Source organism: Ixodes scapularis, unplaced genomic scaffold, assembly GCF_016920785.2.
Source record: "Ixodes scapularis isolate PalLabHiFi unplaced genomic scaffold, ASM1692078v2 PGA_scaffold0__279_contigs__length_252992795, whole genome shotgun sequence".
Classification (NCBI taxonomy): Eukaryota; Metazoa; Arthropoda; class Arachnida; order Ixodida; family Ixodidae; genus Ixodes; species Ixodes scapularis.
Genome location: NW_024609835.1, coordinates 141,718,754 through 141,738,001, shown reverse-complemented (window position 1 = coordinate 141,738,001; position 19,248 = coordinate 141,718,754). Strand labels below are relative to the sequence as shown.

Sequence of the window (19,248 nt, the reverse complement as noted above, 5' to 3'; positions counted from 1 at the left end):
GTCCAGTGAATACCTCCTATAGTAAAGGCTTTTAGAAGACGGTATTCGCTAAAGCTTCGTCTTGCTAGCGGAAGCTCGTGCCGTCCCTTTGAGGCATGCATTGAGCACGCGCCCCCTGGACCCGCAGTCCGCAGCGTATACGCTCCAACTAGAACAGCGCGAGCTTCTATACCTTTCATAACGCATCAATGTCTCGTGAACCCCGAGCGTGAGCACAGGCAGCCAAGGCACGGCGCAAGGCATACAGCGCGTGCTGGTGGACGGGCATTCGAGCGACACGCCCTGGCGTTTTTCCTTTCTCAGTGAATGACTCTAAAGGCTCTTCCACACAACACCGTTCTCTCGCGCTTTTTCGTACGTTACGTGCAAGTCACCGAAACATTCGTGTCTCGAACGTCGAGTGCCAGGCTATCTCCTTGAACTTGTACCACGTTTAATACGAAGTACACACGCGTACCGGTCACTCGTCGTGTGAGCAGACGTAAGTTTTCGTAACGTAAGAAAACGGGGCTGTGCGGAACCTTACCCGAGACCACCGAGCGTGGTAGCATGCGCAAGAAGCGAAGGGAACTCACGTGCGAGGTTCTCGGCGTACAGCGACTCGAACTCCTTCTCGATCTGCCCGAAGAGCTCGTACAGGCGGCCCCTGCCGTGGAGGAAGGTGAGCAAAAAGGCCAGTTGCTCGGACTTGCTCTTTTCGCGATTGTCACCGTACACATCGCAGTCCCCGCCGCCACTCATCTTGCGACCACTGTCCACCACCGTACTGAGAGACATCTGCCCGCCGTTCGGATGTCACTCCGTTTAGGGCCTTAGAGACGCTTGGGGTTCGAAATAAAGACTGGCCGATCGCTTCCTCGTAAACAACGACGGCCGTGGCCGGCGGTAAGCGCGGGCTCCCAAAACACAGATCCGTGCACAGACACAATTCACGCGCGCTACACAACTGTCACCATCCAAAAAGTAAAAGAAAAGAAGGTAACGAGGATAATCCTCCGCGTGAATTCCGTCGCGACGTAGACGAAGCGACAAAAAAAAATAATAAGTAAAAAAACGACGTCGAGCGGACGGAGAAGTTCGATGTCAGGTACTTCCGTATTTGCACTTTCCTCTTCCCTCTCTATCTTATTGCTTGCCGGGTGGCAGCGCACAAACACCCACTCACACGCACGGAAAAAAAAATGACAACACAACAACACACGCGTAACGTGAATTTAGCACCGGCACGATTAGATCGAGCCACGAGAAACAAATCGACGAAGCTGTCAACACGGGAAATTTGACGAGCGACGACTTGGAGCCGTTGACATGGGCACCGACTCGAGAGGAGACACTGTCAGGGGGCGACGACGATTCCGCGGGCAATAATGGGGCACCACGAGCGACGAAGGGGACAGACGAGTCGGGGCGGCGCGTCCACGTCGAGCGACGGCAGCCACGCGAGTGCCGCTCTCCTCCACGAGCCGAGCGCAAAGAACAAAAAGAGCCGACGGAATCGCCATGGAAAATCGCGGCGCGCTCGCTTTCACCTGCGCGCCGCCGAGCGCTCCACCAATCGGAGAGCGCGAGAAATTGAGCTCCCTTCCGGCCTCTCCTCCTCTCCGCTTCCTCCGGAGCGCGGGAAAAAAGAAAAGGCAAGGTGCGCGCCCCATGTAAACAACTCGGCGTCTTCTTCCGCACTTTGGTTTTAGCCTTAATGGGAAAGAGAACTGGCAGGGCGACGCTGCTAGCAAGTAACGGGACACTGACAACCTATTTGTGCGTACCAAGATGTTTACCAAAATTCAATCTACGAAAGCGTAGGTACAAAAAAAAAATATATATATATATATATACATACTGTAAACGACTTATTTTTCGCGTGCTCAATGTTTCGCGATTTTGGTCAAAGCTGAAGTTTTGAAATAATTCGCGGGTTCTAATTTGCGCGACGTGGCGGGATCTTAATATAGATTCTAATGTGTTTACATTCTACCGGAATTGTTCGCGGGACCTATTTTTCCCGAATTGTAGGCGGTTCGCGAAATTCGCGAAAAATTGGCACTCGCGAAAATGAAGTCCTTTACAGTATACATTTGAGGCGTTTAAAAATCTGGCCTTCTTTATTCGCGGTAACCACCGTTTGATATCGAGTGTTTAGGGTGGCTATCACACCCGTTTCTTTGTCACGTATGCGCGGTGATGACGCAGAACCTCACATATTATCCAAGTTCGAAGCAGACCATCTACGCCGCTTACTGATAAGGCAAAGTAATAGAATCCTCGAAATTTCATTCTTATCATCCCCGAAGCACCAAGAACGTGTTGATGTAAACAAGTTCCCGTCGTACTCGAATGACCTCTTGGTCTTTACCAGGCATGTAGCCAAAGGGAGGGGGGGGTTCCATTGTGTTGGGACCTCCTCTCCCCCATGATTAAAAATTAAAACAGCGCAAGGACACGGACAAGAACAAGAAGGTACGCGAACAAGGCAAATTAAAATTTTTTTTTTCATTTTTCATTTTTAATTATGAAATACCAACTAGCCCAAACTTCCACGTTAGTCCTCTCCCCCCTTCCCTCATACACCATTTTGTCCAGCCCCCCCCCCCCCCTCCCTCCCCGAAACAAAATCCTGGCTACGTGCCTGGTCTCTACAAAGATATATTTCATTTTTCCCCGCACTCTGACGTAAAGAGGCAGAGTGAAAAAGTTACACCAAACAATTGAGACACAGCAAAAATTAATTGCACTAAAATTTTATTCGTGTATCAAAATGCACCTTAATAAGGACACTGGTATTTCGGCTGTGTACTTTTACCACCACAAATGTGTGTGTGTGTATATATATATATATATATATATATAGACTGGGAGAAAGCGAGACAGAGGGAGAGAGATACATAACGAACAGGGAACTCCGTTAAAACAATTATTGTGCAGCTGATGTCCTAGCCATACAACTAGGAAATATTAAAAGAGTCCTCAGTTTAACGAAGTCGGGAATATTCAAAATTTACACCATAATAAACACTCCATTCCATCGCACAACGTCAGTAATATCATTGGTACAGCACAAGTGCCAAAGCGCTTACCCTGTTACATTCTGATACACTTCAACAAAACGGGAAGAATTTGCCCTAAACGCTGTGCCAAGAGCTACTTTCTCTTAAAACAAAAACCAATAGCTATGTATGGGTATATGTTTAATTAACTGCAACGGAGTAGCCGACACCGCACAGACAATGCCAACATCCTCAAACAAAACGCATTTATTAAAGAGCAAGCTGCATGTTATAGGCTACATCAGGCATGCGAGAATTTTCAAAATTTATTTTACAATTACATATTCAAATAACGTACTATTCGATTTGATTTTCATATCCAACACTGACACAAAACTAAACTCCGTTTGACGATACCACCGCAAACGGCGACAGCTACGACCCCAGCTAGCCAATCAGAGCGTCGAAGCGAGGCACGTGATAACGAATCGTCGGAGACCACTCCTGCTTTCTGATTGCCTCCAGAGGCCTCAGCCATCGTTCTTCTCGAAAGTTACTCGAAGAGGAGTGCAGGTAGTTCCGCAATGTTCCTCACTGCTCGCGGTCTCTTTGGACGAATTAGTCAGCTCCGTTGAATCCGCTTCCCACCGGGCGCCGGTGCATTGCGGAGAAGTGACACCCGCAGGGTGTACACAGCGATCCCGTGTACTTTGCTTCGCTGCAGCGCAGCCGCGTGCTTAAGGGAAAAAACCCGCTTCCAGGCCGGGAGAGGGCTCGGGCTAGCGCGTTTTAATAAAATGCCAATGCGTACGCTCTAACTCGCGGAGAAATTACAGAACTAGAATCGTGGGTGTTTCCGGAAACGCGGGCCAAATCACTCCTGCGAAAACTACGCATCGCACAAAAAAAAAAAAAAAAATGTTGATGCCGTAGTGATTTGTGTCAAAGGGCCCATTGAATGCGTTGCATTCTACCCCGGCAATGTTTTAAAAAAAAAAAAAGTGCTATTTCTCTCCTTTTTTTTTATTGGGGGTAATTTTTTTTTGCCTTATTTTGAATTTTACATTTTATGATACAATTCTTTATTTTACGCACTACCGTATCTTCAATCAACTATCCTTTATTTGAAGATGGATAGTGTATTTGTGTTTGTATACGCCTGTCATAGCGCGAATTTATGTTTGGCTTGGTAGATGCGGAGTTCTTTTCATTTTTATTTTAGCCCAACCTTCACAAACCTGCCGCCAGCCCAACAAGAATGCGATTCCATTTCATCCTATACGCCATTCCAATGTTTACGAGAATTACAGTCCGCATTTGTTAAGTCACGGCCCAGTACGCGCCTGCTCGTCGCTTCGGAAGGCGAGCAAAGTATGCGCTAAACGCACGAACGCTGAAAATGGCAGCGACCAGAAGCGCTTTTCTGGAATGGTTTATAGACTTTTTACTAAATTACCCAAGCACCGAGGAGCATATGCATGCTACGAGAGTAGTTACACGTGCTGGCTGGCGTCTGTAATGGTAACCTTTCTAAAGAAAATCGAGAACTAAAGGCACGTTCCTTCAAGTAAAACAAGCGTGTGCGGCACCTCTACCCGAATTAAAAGCATTCTCTGTGGTGCTTCGGTAATTTGTCAAAAAATGTCTAGCTTGACTTTGCCAGCGTAACTTTCTTTGCTTTCTTTGCCAGCGTAACTGCTTGCTTGTGATAGAAGTAGAACGAATTTACTCCAGCGATTTTACGAAACTAGAGAGTGGTAGCTTGCAGCGTACCGAGTTGCAAAAACAGTTTTCTCAAAATCCCACTTTCTTTCCCTTTTTTTCTTCGCATAGTTTAGCGCGCAGGTCAAGGTCTTACCTTGCGAAAGTATCGATTTTTTTATCAACTTCAGGTAGTACGAAAGCCCTTGTTTGCTCGCCGCTAGACGCCAGAAAGGAGGGCGCGAGCTTACGTGATTGCCGGCCGCGGGCCTCGCTTCCCGCCGGTAACATCACGTTTGGATGGCTGGGAGAGCTGAAGAAAAACTAGGGGGAGCGGAGTTTCGATTTCGATGGCGAACAAAATATAACTTTTTCGATTAACTAGAGTGAATCTGGGGGAACGAGGTAGCATTTCGGAATCAGAAGGCCATCGAATTCAGATGATGCCTTTGGATTAGGCTGCTCACAAAATTGGCGAAACTACTAGCCCACCCCTCTCCCCCCCTCCCCCCCCCTCAAAAAAAAAAAAAGAAGAAATAAGCTGTCTTTGGAGACAATTGAATTGAGACAGTGGGGTACATTCGTATGTCTTCCTTAATATTACTTAACGCTGTGGCACACACCGAACGAAAAACGATGTCTACTTGAAAGGTCAGACATATTTAGTTTCGACCAAATAAAATCCCAAAGGAACGAGGAAGGACGGCGGGGTTTTGACGATTGCCGTGTCGTCCGTGACATATATTTTATTCGCGCTCAATAGGCCCTTTCCGGAATTCAGGGATGGAAATAAGCTTCAGCCTTTTAGAGCAGGTCTGGGAGCAGCAAAGATGCCCCTTTGGAGCAGCTTTTGAGCAGTAAAAGTTCAGCTTTGGAGCAGCTCAGGAGCAACAAAAATCGAGTTTCGAAGCAGTATAAGCAAATCTTGGAGCTGCTTGGTGCTATAAGCACTGATGTGTTTTTCGGAGTACAAAAATAAATATAAAAAGAGCACCTCCATGTGACGTTCCAGAACCATTTCCAAACATGACCTTTCCTTAAATATTGCCGCGCGCAGGGTCACGGACTTGTAGAAAGTTCTCGTTCACTCTTGCTACGGACATGACTATCGTTCATCCCTGTTTTTGTTGTTCTAGAAAGTGCTTGTTCATTCTCGCCTCGAGCACGCTACGCTCGAACCTTCTCCGCCGATTCTTCGAGATAGTGACTCACTCTAGATAAGAGGCCGCCCGCGACCTTGTCGAGTCAGTCTCGCCCCAGCGCTCGATTCTGCTGACACGCCGACTTCGACGCCCGCGACGCTCTGCTTTCTTCTGTTTCCTTCTTTATTTTTGGCACAAGTTCGCCACATTAAACGTTTATTTATTTCTGTTTATTTCTTGTTTATTGGTCACGACTCACCACCCGTGACATTCTGGTGGGGGTGCGGGGTACCGCATGCCCGTGCAGCGTTCCCCTCCCAGGACCCGCAGTGCAAGCCCGACTCCAAGCTCGCTGAGAAGACCACTCAGCGCGGAACCTGAAACTCGGACCAGCCGCCGCACCAAGGGAGAGGATCCGGAGTACGGTTTGCTCCTGGATAAACCCAAGCCGAAGACGACGACGATGGACAACCAGTCGCAGGCCCCCGCCGCTCCTGCCGTCGTCTACCTACCCGTTGCTCCTCGGACACCGGCTCCGTTCCACGGCGAACTCCACGAAGACGTTGAAGATTGGATCGACCAATTCGAACGCGTCGCCCGCCACAATAGCTGGACCAACGAGCAACGGCTGCAAAACGTGTATTTCTCGCTCGAGGGGACTGCCAGAAGCTGGTACGAAAATCACGAGTCTTCATTGACATCCTGGGACATTTTCAAGAGCCAGCTGAAGGCGACATTTGTCAACCAGCACCGCCGAGAGAGAGCCGAAGACTTACTGCGTACCAGGACTCAAGGCCCCAACGAGAGCATCACCGGCTTCGTGGAGGATGTTCTCCGCCTAAGCGCCCGCGCCGATCCTCAGGCTACCGAGGAGAAGAAGCTGCACCACCTGATGAGGGGTGTGAAAAGCGAGATTTTCGGCGGTCTCATCCGGAATCCCCCAACAACAGTCGACGAGTTCATCACGGAGGCGACAAATATGGAACGGGCCTTGCTAGCCCGCGCCAGACACTACGAACGACACCCTGGCGTAACTACTCTAGCGACATCTGGATCCGACCTGGGCACCACCCTCCCCGACATCCGTGACCTTATCCGTGAAGCCGTCCGGGAGGAGTTGAAGAAGTTGCTACCTGCTGCCACAAGCCTGGATACGCCCTCAGTCGCCGAGATTGTCCGGGAAGAACTTCAGCAGGCGCTGCAGCCAGAAGTTCTCGCCAGCGCCGCTCCTGAACCACCGAAGCTGAGCTACGCCGCAGCTACCCGACGACCACCGCCCCCTGCTCACCCGTATACGGCGCCACCTCGACGTGAACCTCTAGCGCCGCAGTATTCATGACGCCATGAAGATCGGGCGTACGTCCGCCCAGAACAAGCTGCTCCACGAAAGACCGACGTGTGGAGGACGGCCGATCGACGCCCGTTGTGCTACCACTGCGGGGAGGCCGACCATATCTACCGTCGTTGTCCCTACCGGCAAATGGGCCTGCGTGGGTTCCACCCGAACGACCCACGCCCGAGGTACGGCGAACGCCCTCACGACATCGAGGAGTACCTCCGACGCTCCCCCTCCCCAGTGTCGTCTCTCCGCCGTGAAGCCCGCTCCCCATCGCCACGACGTTCAGCCTCCCCAGCGCCACGATCCCGCCGAGAGAGCCTGTCTCCCCTGCGTCGTCGGGAAAACTGAGTGCGGCAACGCCTGGAGGTGACGTTGCCGAAAACGACGGAAGCAAACAGCCTCCAAGAACGCCGGAGCGCTCCCACTCTCTCGACGCCCCGCATTGCACCGACGCGCCTACAACGGTGTCCAACAACCTAAACGTTGTTATCGATGGCCAAAACGCATCGGCACTCGTTGACACCGGGGCAGACTACTCAGTATTGAGTGGGAGGCTCTCTCGCCACCTTCGAAAAGTCACGACGCCGTGGGATGGACCGCAGATACGAACCGCCGGAGGACACCTCATCACGCCTGTCGAAAGGTGCACCGCTCGCGTCGAAATTCACGGCGAGACGGGTCCTGTGAAATTCGTCATTCTACAAGACTGTTCCAGAGACGTCATTCTCGGCATGGAATTTTTGTGTGAATACGGCGCCGTCACCGACCTTGGAGAAAACAGATTGACGCTACGGACACCTGTTCCGCCTTCAGAGAAACTCCAAACTGCGTCAGCCGCCGTCCGAGTCGCTGCCGACCACGTGAATCTGCCGCCGCGATCAAGTGTTGTCGTACCTGTCGTGACCGATGCAGCTACCCGTAGCGAAGTTCTTCTGGAAGGTAACCTCCAGTTGCTCCTGGGAAGAGGAATAGGCGTCGCACGAGGAGTAGCTGAACTTCAGGATGGCCGCACTGTGGTCCTCGTGACGAACTTCCGGAATGAAACGCAACACCTCACGAAAGGTGCAGCCGTTGGCCACGTCGAGGATCTCCGAAACTCCGCCGAAATCGCCGCCATTACTGATGAATCCTCGCCACCTCAGCAAGACGGTACGTCGTCAGCGCAACTCGACATCGACCCTAAGCTTCCGGACCCAAAACGACGGCAGCTGATGAACCTCCTCGCCGAATACCGTGACTGCTTTGCGACGTCGTCGAAGGTACGCCAAACAGCCGTTGCGAAGCACCGCATCATTACCGAGGACGACGCGCGCCCTGTGCATCGATCACCGTACAGAGTCTCCGTTAAAGAAAGGGAGGTGATCCAGGAGCAAGTTCAAGAGATGCTGAACGACGACTTAATCCAGCCATCAAGCAGTCCGTGGGCCTCTGCAGTCGTACTGGTTAAGAAGAAGGACGGAACGCTTCGGTTCTGCGTGGACTACCGGCAGCTGAACGCGGTGACGAAGAAAGACGTCTACCCACTCCCCCGAATCGACGACACGTTAGACCGGCTGCGCCACTCTCGATACTTCTCATCGATGGACCTGAAGAGCGGCTACTGGCAGATCGAAGTCGACGAACGGGACCGAGAGAAGACAGCTTTCGTCACGCCGGATGGGCTGTACGAGTTCAAGGTAATGCCCTTCGGACTATGTACGGCGCCAGCAACTTTCCAGCGTGTTATCGACACCGTACTGGCAGGACTGAAGTGGCAGAGCTGTCTGGTCTACCTCGATGACGTCGTGGTGTTTTCCAGCGACTTCGACGAGCACTTGCGACGACTCCGAGCTGTTCTTCAAGCCATACGGACCGCTGGACTCACCCTCAAGCCGTCAAAGTGTCGGTTCGCCTATGACGAACTGAAGTTTCTAGGTCACGTGGTTAGCAACGAAGGCGTGCGCCCAGACCGTGAGAAGACTCGCGCCGTCGCGTCATTTCCAGTGCCGACAGACAAAAAGGCCGTGCGAAGATTCCTTGGACTTTGCGCCTACTATCGTCGCTTCGTTCGGGATTTCGCACGGATTTCCGCACCGCTCACAAACCTCACGAAGGACGCCGAGAGGTTCGGATGGGCCGAGGAACAGCAGCAGGCATTCGACGAGCTGAAGCGACGACTCCAGACGCCTCCGGTTCTTGGACATTTCGATCAGGATGCGGACACCGAGATTCACACTGACGCAAGTAACGCAGGACTTGGCGCGGTACTAGTTCAAGTACAAGAAGGCACCGAACGAGTCATCGCCTACGCAAGTCGGACACTGTCCAAGGCAGAGAGAAATTACTCCACGACTGAGAAAGAATGCCTCGCGGTCGTCTGGGCAACCACGAAGTTTCGTCCGTACTTGTACGGAAGCCCGTTCCGCGTAGTCACGGACCACCACTCGCTCTGCTGGCTTGCGAACCTCAAGGACCCGTCAGGACGCCTCGCTCGATGGAGCCTCCGGCTACAAGAGTTCAACATGACTGTGGTTTACAAGTCAGGACACAAGCACAGCGACGCTGACTGCCTGTCCAGGGCCCCTGTCGAAACACCTTCCGGCAGCAGCGACGACGATGATGACGAGTGCTTTCTAGGCGCAGTGAACACCGATGACATGGCACGACGTCAACGAGACGATCCGGAGCTGCGAGCCTTAATCGAGCACCTGGAAGGGCGCGGCGGTACCGTACCCCGTGTTTTCTCACGAGCCGTGCCGACCTTCACCATTCGGCAAGGTGTACTCTACAAAGAGAACTTCGGGAACAACAACTCGCCGTGGCTGCTGGTAATACCGACCGACCTTCGAGGGGAGATCTTTCAAGCATGTCACGACGACCCGACGTCCGGACACCTTGGATACAGCCGGACACTGGCCCGTATTCGTGAAAAGTATTACTGGCCCAAGCTCCCCAAGACCGTCCACCTGTACACACGATCATGCCACGAGTGCCAGCGACGCAAGAAACCTCCGACGAGGCCGGCCGGACTCCTGCAACCTATTTCTCCTCCAACTGCACCCTTCCAGCAGATCGGAATGGATCTACTTGGTCCTTTTCCGCCTTCGACGTCGGGGAACCGCTGGATCATCGTCGCCACAGATTATCTCACGCGGTACGCCGAAACGAAAGCTCTTCCTTCGGGGACTGCTGTGGAAGTTGCCAAGTTTTTCATTGAGTCCATCGTCCTCCGGCACGGCGCTCCAGAAGTTCTGATTACAGATCGCGGATCATCGTTCATGGCACAACTGACCCAAGAAATCCTCCGACTCTGTCACACCAGCCATCGTCGTACAACTGCGTACCACCCGCAGACCAACGGGCTGACGGAGCGACTCAACAAGACAATCGCCGATATGATCTCTATGTACGTCGACGTAGAGCACAAGACGTGGGACGAGGTGCTGCCCTACGTCACGTTCGCCTACAATACGGCGGTTCAAGAGACCACTGGATTCACCCCTTTCCAGCTGGTACATGGTCGGAAGGTAACGACCATGCTGGACGCCATGCTGCCCCATCAGCCATCTGACAACGAGAGCGACGACGCCCAGGCGGTTGCTCAACGCGCCGAAGAAGTTCGCCAGCTCGCCCGACTCCTGATTCAAGACCAGCAACGCGTCGACGCCGGCCGCTACAACCTTCGTCGCAGGGACGTCCACTTCCAGCCCGGAGATAGGGTGTGGGTATGGACGCCCATCCGTCGCCGCGGCCTCAGTGAGAAATTGCTGAAACGATACTTTGGACCCTACAAAGTGCTTCGTCGCCTCGGTGATCTTAACTACGAAGTCCTCCCCGACGGAACGCGCCCATCTGCAAGACGTCAGCCGCGACCTGAGGTGGTGCACGTCGTCCGGCTGAAGCCGTATTACGAACGATAGAACTTTCCACTCTCGTCGACGGGTGAACTGTGAACTGCGGCTTGCGATTCTGCTGCCTTTTTGTTTTGGATTTGTTTTTGTTTGGTGTTTTTCGTTTTGTGCTGCATCGGGACGATGCACATTTTAAAGGGGGGGATAATGCCGCGCGCAGGGTCACGGACTTGTAGAAAGTTCTCGTTCACTCTTGCTGCGGACATGACTATCGTTCATCCCTGTTTTTGTTGTTCTAGAAAGTGCTTGCTCATTCTCGCCTCGAGCGCGCTACGCTCGAACCTTCTCCGCCGATTCTTCGAGATAGTGACTCACTCTAGATAAGAGGCCGCCCGCGACCTTGTCGAGTCAGTCTCGCCCCAGCGCTCGATTCTGCTGACACGCCGACTTCGACGCCCGCGACGCTCTGCTTTCTTCTGTTTCCTTCTTTATTTTTGGCACAAGTTCGCCACATTAAACGTTTATTTATTTCTGTTTATTTCTTGTTTATTGGTCAAGACTCACGTTTATTGGTCACGGTGACGACTGGAATATATAGTCACTACGTGACTATATATTCCAGCCGATAGCAAAAAAAAGATATTTGAATGGCTGCCATTGAGAACTGTCCTAGTGGTAGCGGGTTGGTTGTTATGAATTTACAATAGTAGACATAGGCAACTAAAGAAAAACTTAAGCTTCATGAAAACAAGACATGTTCACCGTTTAACAACCTAAATCGCACGTTCCATAAGTTAAAAAGAAAACCATTTCAAGCAGCAGTAGTACGGTATGAAATAAAGTCCAATACTGACTACAGTTCATTATTAGGAAATACAAATGTTTCAAGTCCCTGTTTACCAAAAGAAAAAAGTATTGCAATACTCTGAACAGAGTACAAATCAAAAGTATTTCAATACTTAACAGAGTACAAATCTACTCTATCTGATAAAAGTACAAAAGCAAAATATTGAAAACTTCACGATACCACCCACCAACACCATTTCTGCTCATACATATGCACTTAATGAATTCTTACGAAAAGAGGCGTCACTGACTAAATAGAAACGAGAAAGCTCGATTAGGAGTTGAATGAAAAAAAATTGACCGACAAAACTAGCAAGTAAGACCATAAAACGGAAGGTTCTTCTTAAAGGCCGACGTACACTTCGCACTTTCCACTCTTGCCTGTCTCCCCCTTTCCCATATCCTCTCCGCTTTTTACCTTGCCCCAACTTAGCTTCCCTCGCAGCTTAGGAGAGGGGAGTGCTGAGAGGGTTATCCTCCCTGCAGAAAACCGAGGTTGTACGTCGGCCTTTAAGTCGATGCGGAGCGCAAGTTTGTTGCCTGCGCAGGGGCTGCGTGACGTCAAAACGCCGAGCTCTTATTGGCTGATTAAAGAAAAATAGTGGGTATATCTCGAGGCACCTAGCATTGAGGCCTACCCACTATCGTGTCAGTCAAAATCAATCGGAGCGTGGCGTCGTTCTGAAGTCACCAGATCTCCTGTGCAAGGAGACGACGAATGGCTGTCCGCATTGCTTGGATGCGTTCTAGCACAACGGTTTAGAATTTGCTTCGCTCAGCAGGACGTTCCCACTGTTCTCCTCGTCCTCCCGCCGGCTTGCTGTTTGAGTGCCAGCAACGGTATTCGCCACGTACGTCATTTACAAGAAACTCTACAGATGATTGACGCAACCAATTATTGCTTTTATATGTTAAGTTTACGACACGAATGAGGAACGCGGAAGCAGTCTCAGCGAAAGCACCCCAAACACGCAAAAATAAATATATATTATGCCAAATGTTTATTTTTTATAGAGTAGTTATTGCTTTCCCCAGAAATTAGATGATAGGTGAACTAATGCCAGCAAGCTCTTATGTACATTTATATGCCATAAGGTCCTGAAAGAATGCCGACCCAAAATGAAAAAGGAAATTTTGTGTGTGTGCGTGCGTGCGTGCGTGAGTGCGCGTGCGTGTGTCCGGGGGGGGGGGGGGGGGGGGGGCACTACAAGCTATGTGAAACGGAAACTCTTCATCTTCAAATTTTTGTAACTTTTTCCTCACCACAGTCTCGGGTTTTAAACATCATGATTAACTATCACCAGCTCGCCTGCGCACTCGCTGTCTTTTCGTTACAGACACATATCGCAGACACGGCGAACTCGCGAGTGCAATAAGTATGTGGGAATTCGCTACAAACTCCCCTGTCACGGGTACGGCAGCAGAACGCGGACGCAGCGCATTCGCACTTCACACCCAGCCCCCTCAAACTCGGGTGTCACGGGAACCAATATCGCGCGCAAAAATCACAGGCAAAAAAAAAAAAAAAAAAAGTGCGGGAACGAGTTTTGAATTTGCATGTCAGGGGAAGGGATACCCCGCATAGTAGGGATGCTGCAGATTCGCGTGTCACGGTGCGATAAGCCCGAGGGAACCCGCGGCGAGCACGCTTGTCGCCGTACCGATACCGCAAATCACTCAATAGATAAAAAAAAAAAACTTGTTTGGCTAGTTTTGGCGCAACATGTGCGCTAGGGAGCAGAATGGCGCAGCAAAAATGGATTGGCGCACAATGGCGCAATTGGCGCAGCGCTCAGTGCCATTTGGTGACTCAAATTGCAGTTTAAATTTTGCCGTACTAATGGCGGCAATGAACCTGTGGTCTGCAGTATTTTATGGGGCACCGTCGCTTTCGCAAGTCAACGGTAAACGAGAATGCGCGCTTCACTGTAGAGTTGTTTTTCAATCTCTTTCAGTGTCGATGGCGAAAAATATGTAACCAGTCAGAACGAAGCGCCAGCCCACATAGACGCCTCGATAAAATTATATACAGCAAGGGGCTTTGAAGCCGAGTGTGTGCTACTATACTCTGTTTCACCTTGTGTTGTACCGCAGAAAAGTCTACAAGCGCGAGCTCCTCGCTCTATGGCCACGTTCTATGGCACACCTCGGCGGCACAAGCTCTCGTGCACCAAGGGCAGCTGCCAACGCTATGAGTTCGCGCTTCTAGCCTTCGCCGCGGTACAACATAAGGTGAAACGGAGTATAACAGATGGACTGGGCCCGAGTTAGAAACGAACACTTAGGCAGCTTTTGCATTTAATTCGTGCTTCAAGCCACGCTAACGTCTAGAATGTGTAGGTATCGAATCATGTGCTTAGGAGCGTCTTCAACTTCTTCCTTTATCACTAAACAGAAGGCCGCCATTAGTATAGCACATATGCCATTTTCCAGACGTTGATAGTGATCAAAGTTGCCAGACTGAATTCCGGAAAGGGTCTATTCCAAACTATTGTGACAAATCCTTTATACGTTTAGAGTAATCTATACCTCATCTAGAGTCGGTGACAGATCAAGAATGAAGTAGAAGCTCCTCCCGCCTCTTTTCACTTTAGCAGAACGAACGTTGGAGTGGAGGCGACCTCCTCTCCAGCGTTCGCTTTGCTAAAGTGGAAAGAGGTGGAAGGAGCTTCCACTTCGTTGTGGACCTGTCACCAACTATAGTAAGACGGTTTATGCAGTCCAAGAAAAAGCTCCCCCCCCCCCCCCCCCCATCCCCATCCCCCTGGAATGTTTACGTCAGCGCCGCTCCGCGCAAAGGCGTAACGTTGTTACCACGTGATGCCCACCCCGGGGAACAAAGCGAGGGATTTTCCCCCCGTGTAACGACCTCTTCACGAACATCAAACAAAAAAAAAAACTTTTTCGGCTTTTTTTTTAATATTTACCACGCAGAAGGTTAGTTCTAAAACGAAGTTTGAGAGAACCGGGTCAATAACATGATGCTATACGCCTCGCAAGTGGGCTCATTTTCGTCTTCTGCGCATGAGAAAGGAAGTAGTGGTGACGTCAGTACGCCGAGCCCTGATTGGCTGATCGCGACCCCCTATCTGAGCGTCGTCTGCTCCTTTGCAACGTCGTCTGCTCGCTACGTCGTCTGCGTCTGTCTTACCTTTCCTGCGACTTTAGAAAGTGCAGGGGTCTTTACGAGCGAGCTCGACTTCGCCTTTCAGAGAGGGCAGACGAAATAACTCGAGCGGTACGTTGTTTTTGTCTAACAACTAGCAGACGCGCATCAAGGAGGGAAATCAAATGACACACTGGTGAGGTGTCCCGAGGCGCCGAGGTTTGTTTGCTAAGAACCGAGAGCGACCGTGTTAGTGTCGGCAAGTTCCCTCCCAAATACTTTTTTCCCTCCTTTCGTGTGCGGCGAGACCCCGCATTCTTTAACGGCGTCGGCGGGTTGGCGCAGTTAACGTCGTCTGCTTTATGTCTGCTAGTCAAAACGACGGCTGCTTTACCTTTCCTGCGTCTGTCGGAGATTCACCGCTTTTTCACCGGCGAGAGTCACCGTTGCCTCGGGAAACAAGGAGATAACAAGAGGAAGAAATTGACCTCTTAATCTAAAACTGAGGTCAGCGATCAAAGTATAATACGAGAAGGGTGCACAAGGGTCGCGCGGGCATATTCCATTCAGCACGCCAGTCGGTCGTGGGCAGACGGTCGCCGAGTCGCGGAGTGCCCGCTAGGCCTAACTGTCGAGCCAGTATTGGCCGAGCTCGCTTGGTCGTGTTCAGTGGAATCGTGCCGTTGGAGGTTTTCCTGGGGGGTTGTGGATTCAGCGTTCTTGTTCGTCGTGGTCTGTTTCAAGTACTTTTTACTTTTTTCTTGCTGCTTGAAGTCGGGACGCGTGAGAAGCGCACGTAGAAAAATAAACGTCCGTGGGTCGTCGCGACCGCGACGCTGTCGGCCATGCTGATTTGATCGTAAGAAGTACGTAAGACAGCTTCGGAGCTGTCGTAGGATTTCGTCGTAACCTGCGCAAAACGTACGAAAATTTCATTTCGTGAATACGAATTTGTTCTTAAGTTTTGTCTTGTGCACATTTTTGGCGTAAGATCGTTTCGTGAATCTGGCCTCTGCACTTCCGAAATTCGCAGGAAAGGTAAGACAGACACAGACGACGTTGCGAGCAGACGACGTTGCGAAGGAGCAGACGACGCTCAGATAGGGGGGCGCGATCAGCCAATCAGGGCTCGGCGTTCTGACGTCACCGCTACCCCCTGCGCAAGAAGCAGACGAACTTGCCCTCCGGATACAGTCCTTTCACTGGCAGGTTTATGGCGGTTGTGAGTGTCATTAGGATGCTACATCGCTTAGAGTAAATACATAAGTTCCGCTTCAAAGTAACGGCACTCCAGCCATCTTGCTCCCCCTAAAACTCTTTGCTTGCAGTCATTCGAGGCTCTATATGAAATCCAAGAAAACGTCCTTCCGTCCTCCAGAAATATAAAGAAAAAGTCCGCGACAGAGCAACACAATATCGCCTGAGCTTCCCGACACCGCTTCTAATTGGCTTGGGCAGCTGTGTTTTCTAATCATCGTCAACACACCCCTTTCAAAAGTCCACTTCAACGTCTGGCGGTCATTGCTTGACCACATACTCCGAGCATGTATAGGACAGGAGGCCCGCGTCGGCGTCCGGCGTCAATTCGTCTAAGCTCATGTATGGAAAACGAGCGCCGCGTCACCCTTCGGCGAGGACTCGGACTCAATCACGCGCTTCGTGTGCAAGCAATGGCGACTGCCAATGTTGCTCGATGGAATTTTGAAAAGAGTTCCTTTCCCCGCTCTGCACTACGCAACAAAATGAGGACGCGAGAATAAATTGCCGATACTATGGAAACTCTCTCTCTCTCACTCTCACTCACTCACTCACCCACTCATCCACTCACTGACCCACTCACTCACTCACTCACTCATCCACTCACTCACTCATCCACTCACTCATTCATCCACTCACTCACTCACTCACTCATCCACTCACTCACTCACTCACTCACTCATCCACTCACTCACTCATCCACTGACTCACTCACTCATCCACTCACTCACTCACCCACTCACTCACTCACTCACTCATCCACTCACTCACTCACTCATCCCCTCACTCACTCACTCATCCACTCACTCACTCATCCACTGACTCACTCACTCATCCACTCACTCACTCACTCACTCACCCACTCACTCACTCATCCACTCACTCACCCACTCACTCACTCACTCATCCACTCACTCAGTCACTCATCCACTCACTCACCCACTGACTCATCCACTCACTCACTCATCCACTCACTCACTCACTCACCCACTCACTCACTCATCCACTAACTCACCCACTCACTCACTCACTCATCCACTCACTCACTCACTCACCCACTCACTCATCCACTCACTCACTCACTCCCTCACTCATCCACTCACTCACTCATCCACTCACTCACTCACTCATCCACTCACTCACTCATCCACTGACTCACTCACTCATCCACTCACTCATCGCCTCATTCACTCATCCACTCACTCACTCATCCACTCACTCACTCATCCACTCACTCACTCACTCATCCACTCACTCACTCACTCACTCAATCACTCACTCATCCACTCACTCACTCACTCACTCATCCACTCACTCACTCACTCACTCATCCACTCACTCACTCATCCACTGACTCACTCACTCATTCACTCACTCACTCATCCACTCACTCACTTACTCATCCACTCACTCACTCACTCATCCACTCACTCACTCATCCACTGACTCACTCACTCATCCACTCACTCACTCACCCACCCACCCACCCACTCACTCACTCAACCACTCACTCACTCATCCACTCACTCACTCACTCATCCACTCACTCACTCATCCACTGACTCACTCACTCATCCACTCACTCACTCACTCACTCACTCACTCACTCACTCACCCACCCACTCACTCACTCATCCACTCACTCACCCACTCACTCACTCACTCACTCACCCACTCACTCACTCACTCATCCACTCACTCACTCATCCACTCACTCACTCACTCATCCACTCACTCACCCACTCACTCACTCACTCATCCACTCACCCACTCACTCACTCACTCACCCACTCACTCACTCATCCACTCACTCACCCACTCACTCACTCACTTACTCATCCACTCACTCACTCATCCACTCACTCACTCACTCACTCACTCACCCACTCACTCACTGATCCACTCACTCACCCACTCACTCACTCATCCACTAACTTACTCATCCACTCACTCACTCACTTACTCACCCACTCACTCACTCATCCACTCACTCACCCACTCATCCACTCACTCACTCACTCATCCACTCACTCATCCACTCACTCACTCACTTACCCACACACTCACTCACCCACTCACTCACTCACTCATCCACTCACTCACCCACTGACTCACTCACTCATCCACTCACTCACTCATCCACTCACTCACTCACCCACTCACTCACTCATCCACTCACTCACCCACTCATCCACTCACTCACTCACCCATCAACTCACTCACTCATCCACTCACTCACTCACCCACTCACTCACTCATCCACTCACTCACCCACTCACTCACTCACTCATCCACTCACTCACTCATCCACTCACTCACTCACCCACTCACTCACTCATCCACTCACTCACTCACTCATCCACTCACTCACTCATCCACTGACTCACTCACTCATCCACTCACTCATCGCCTCATTCACTCATCCACTCACTCACTCATCCACTCACTCACTCATCCACTCACTCACTCATCCACTCACCCGCTCACTCACTCACTCACTCACTCACTCACTCACTCACTCACTCACTCACTCATCCACTCACTCACTCATCCACTCACTCACTCATCCACTCACTCACTCATCCACTCACTCACTCACTCATCCACTCACTCACTCATCCACTCACTCACTCACTCATCCACTCACTCACTCACCCACTCACTCACTCACCCACTCACTCACTCACTCATCCACTCACTCACTCACTCATCCACTCACTCACTCATCCACTCACTCACTCACTCACACTCACTCACTCATCCACTCACTCACTCATCCATTCACTCACTCACTCACTCACTCACTCATCCACTCACTCACTCACTCATCCACTCACTCACTCACTCATCCACTCACTCACTCATGCACTCCCTCACCCACTCACTCACTCACTCACTCATCCACTCACTCACTCACACATCCACTCACTCACTCACTCACCCACTCACTCACTCACTCACTCATCCACTCACTCACTCACTCACACGCACACACGCACACACACGCACACGTACGTACGTACGTACATACATACATACATAC

The 19,248-nt window shown here is 51.0% G+C and overlaps 1 protein-coding gene across 1 annotated transcript in view; it reads right to left on the bottom strand.

Moving 5' to 3' along the window:
• The window catches only part of LOC8030779 (WD repeat-containing protein 37), a 230,184-nt gene that overhangs the window by 177,877 nt on the left and 33,059 nt on the right, over window positions 1-19,248 (bottom strand). The window contains exon 3 of the mRNA XM_040221875.2: window positions 576-646. Coding sequence (XP_040077809.1) covers window positions 576-646 — 71 coding nt within the window. The remainder of the gene's footprint in view (window positions 1-575; window positions 647-19,248) is intronic.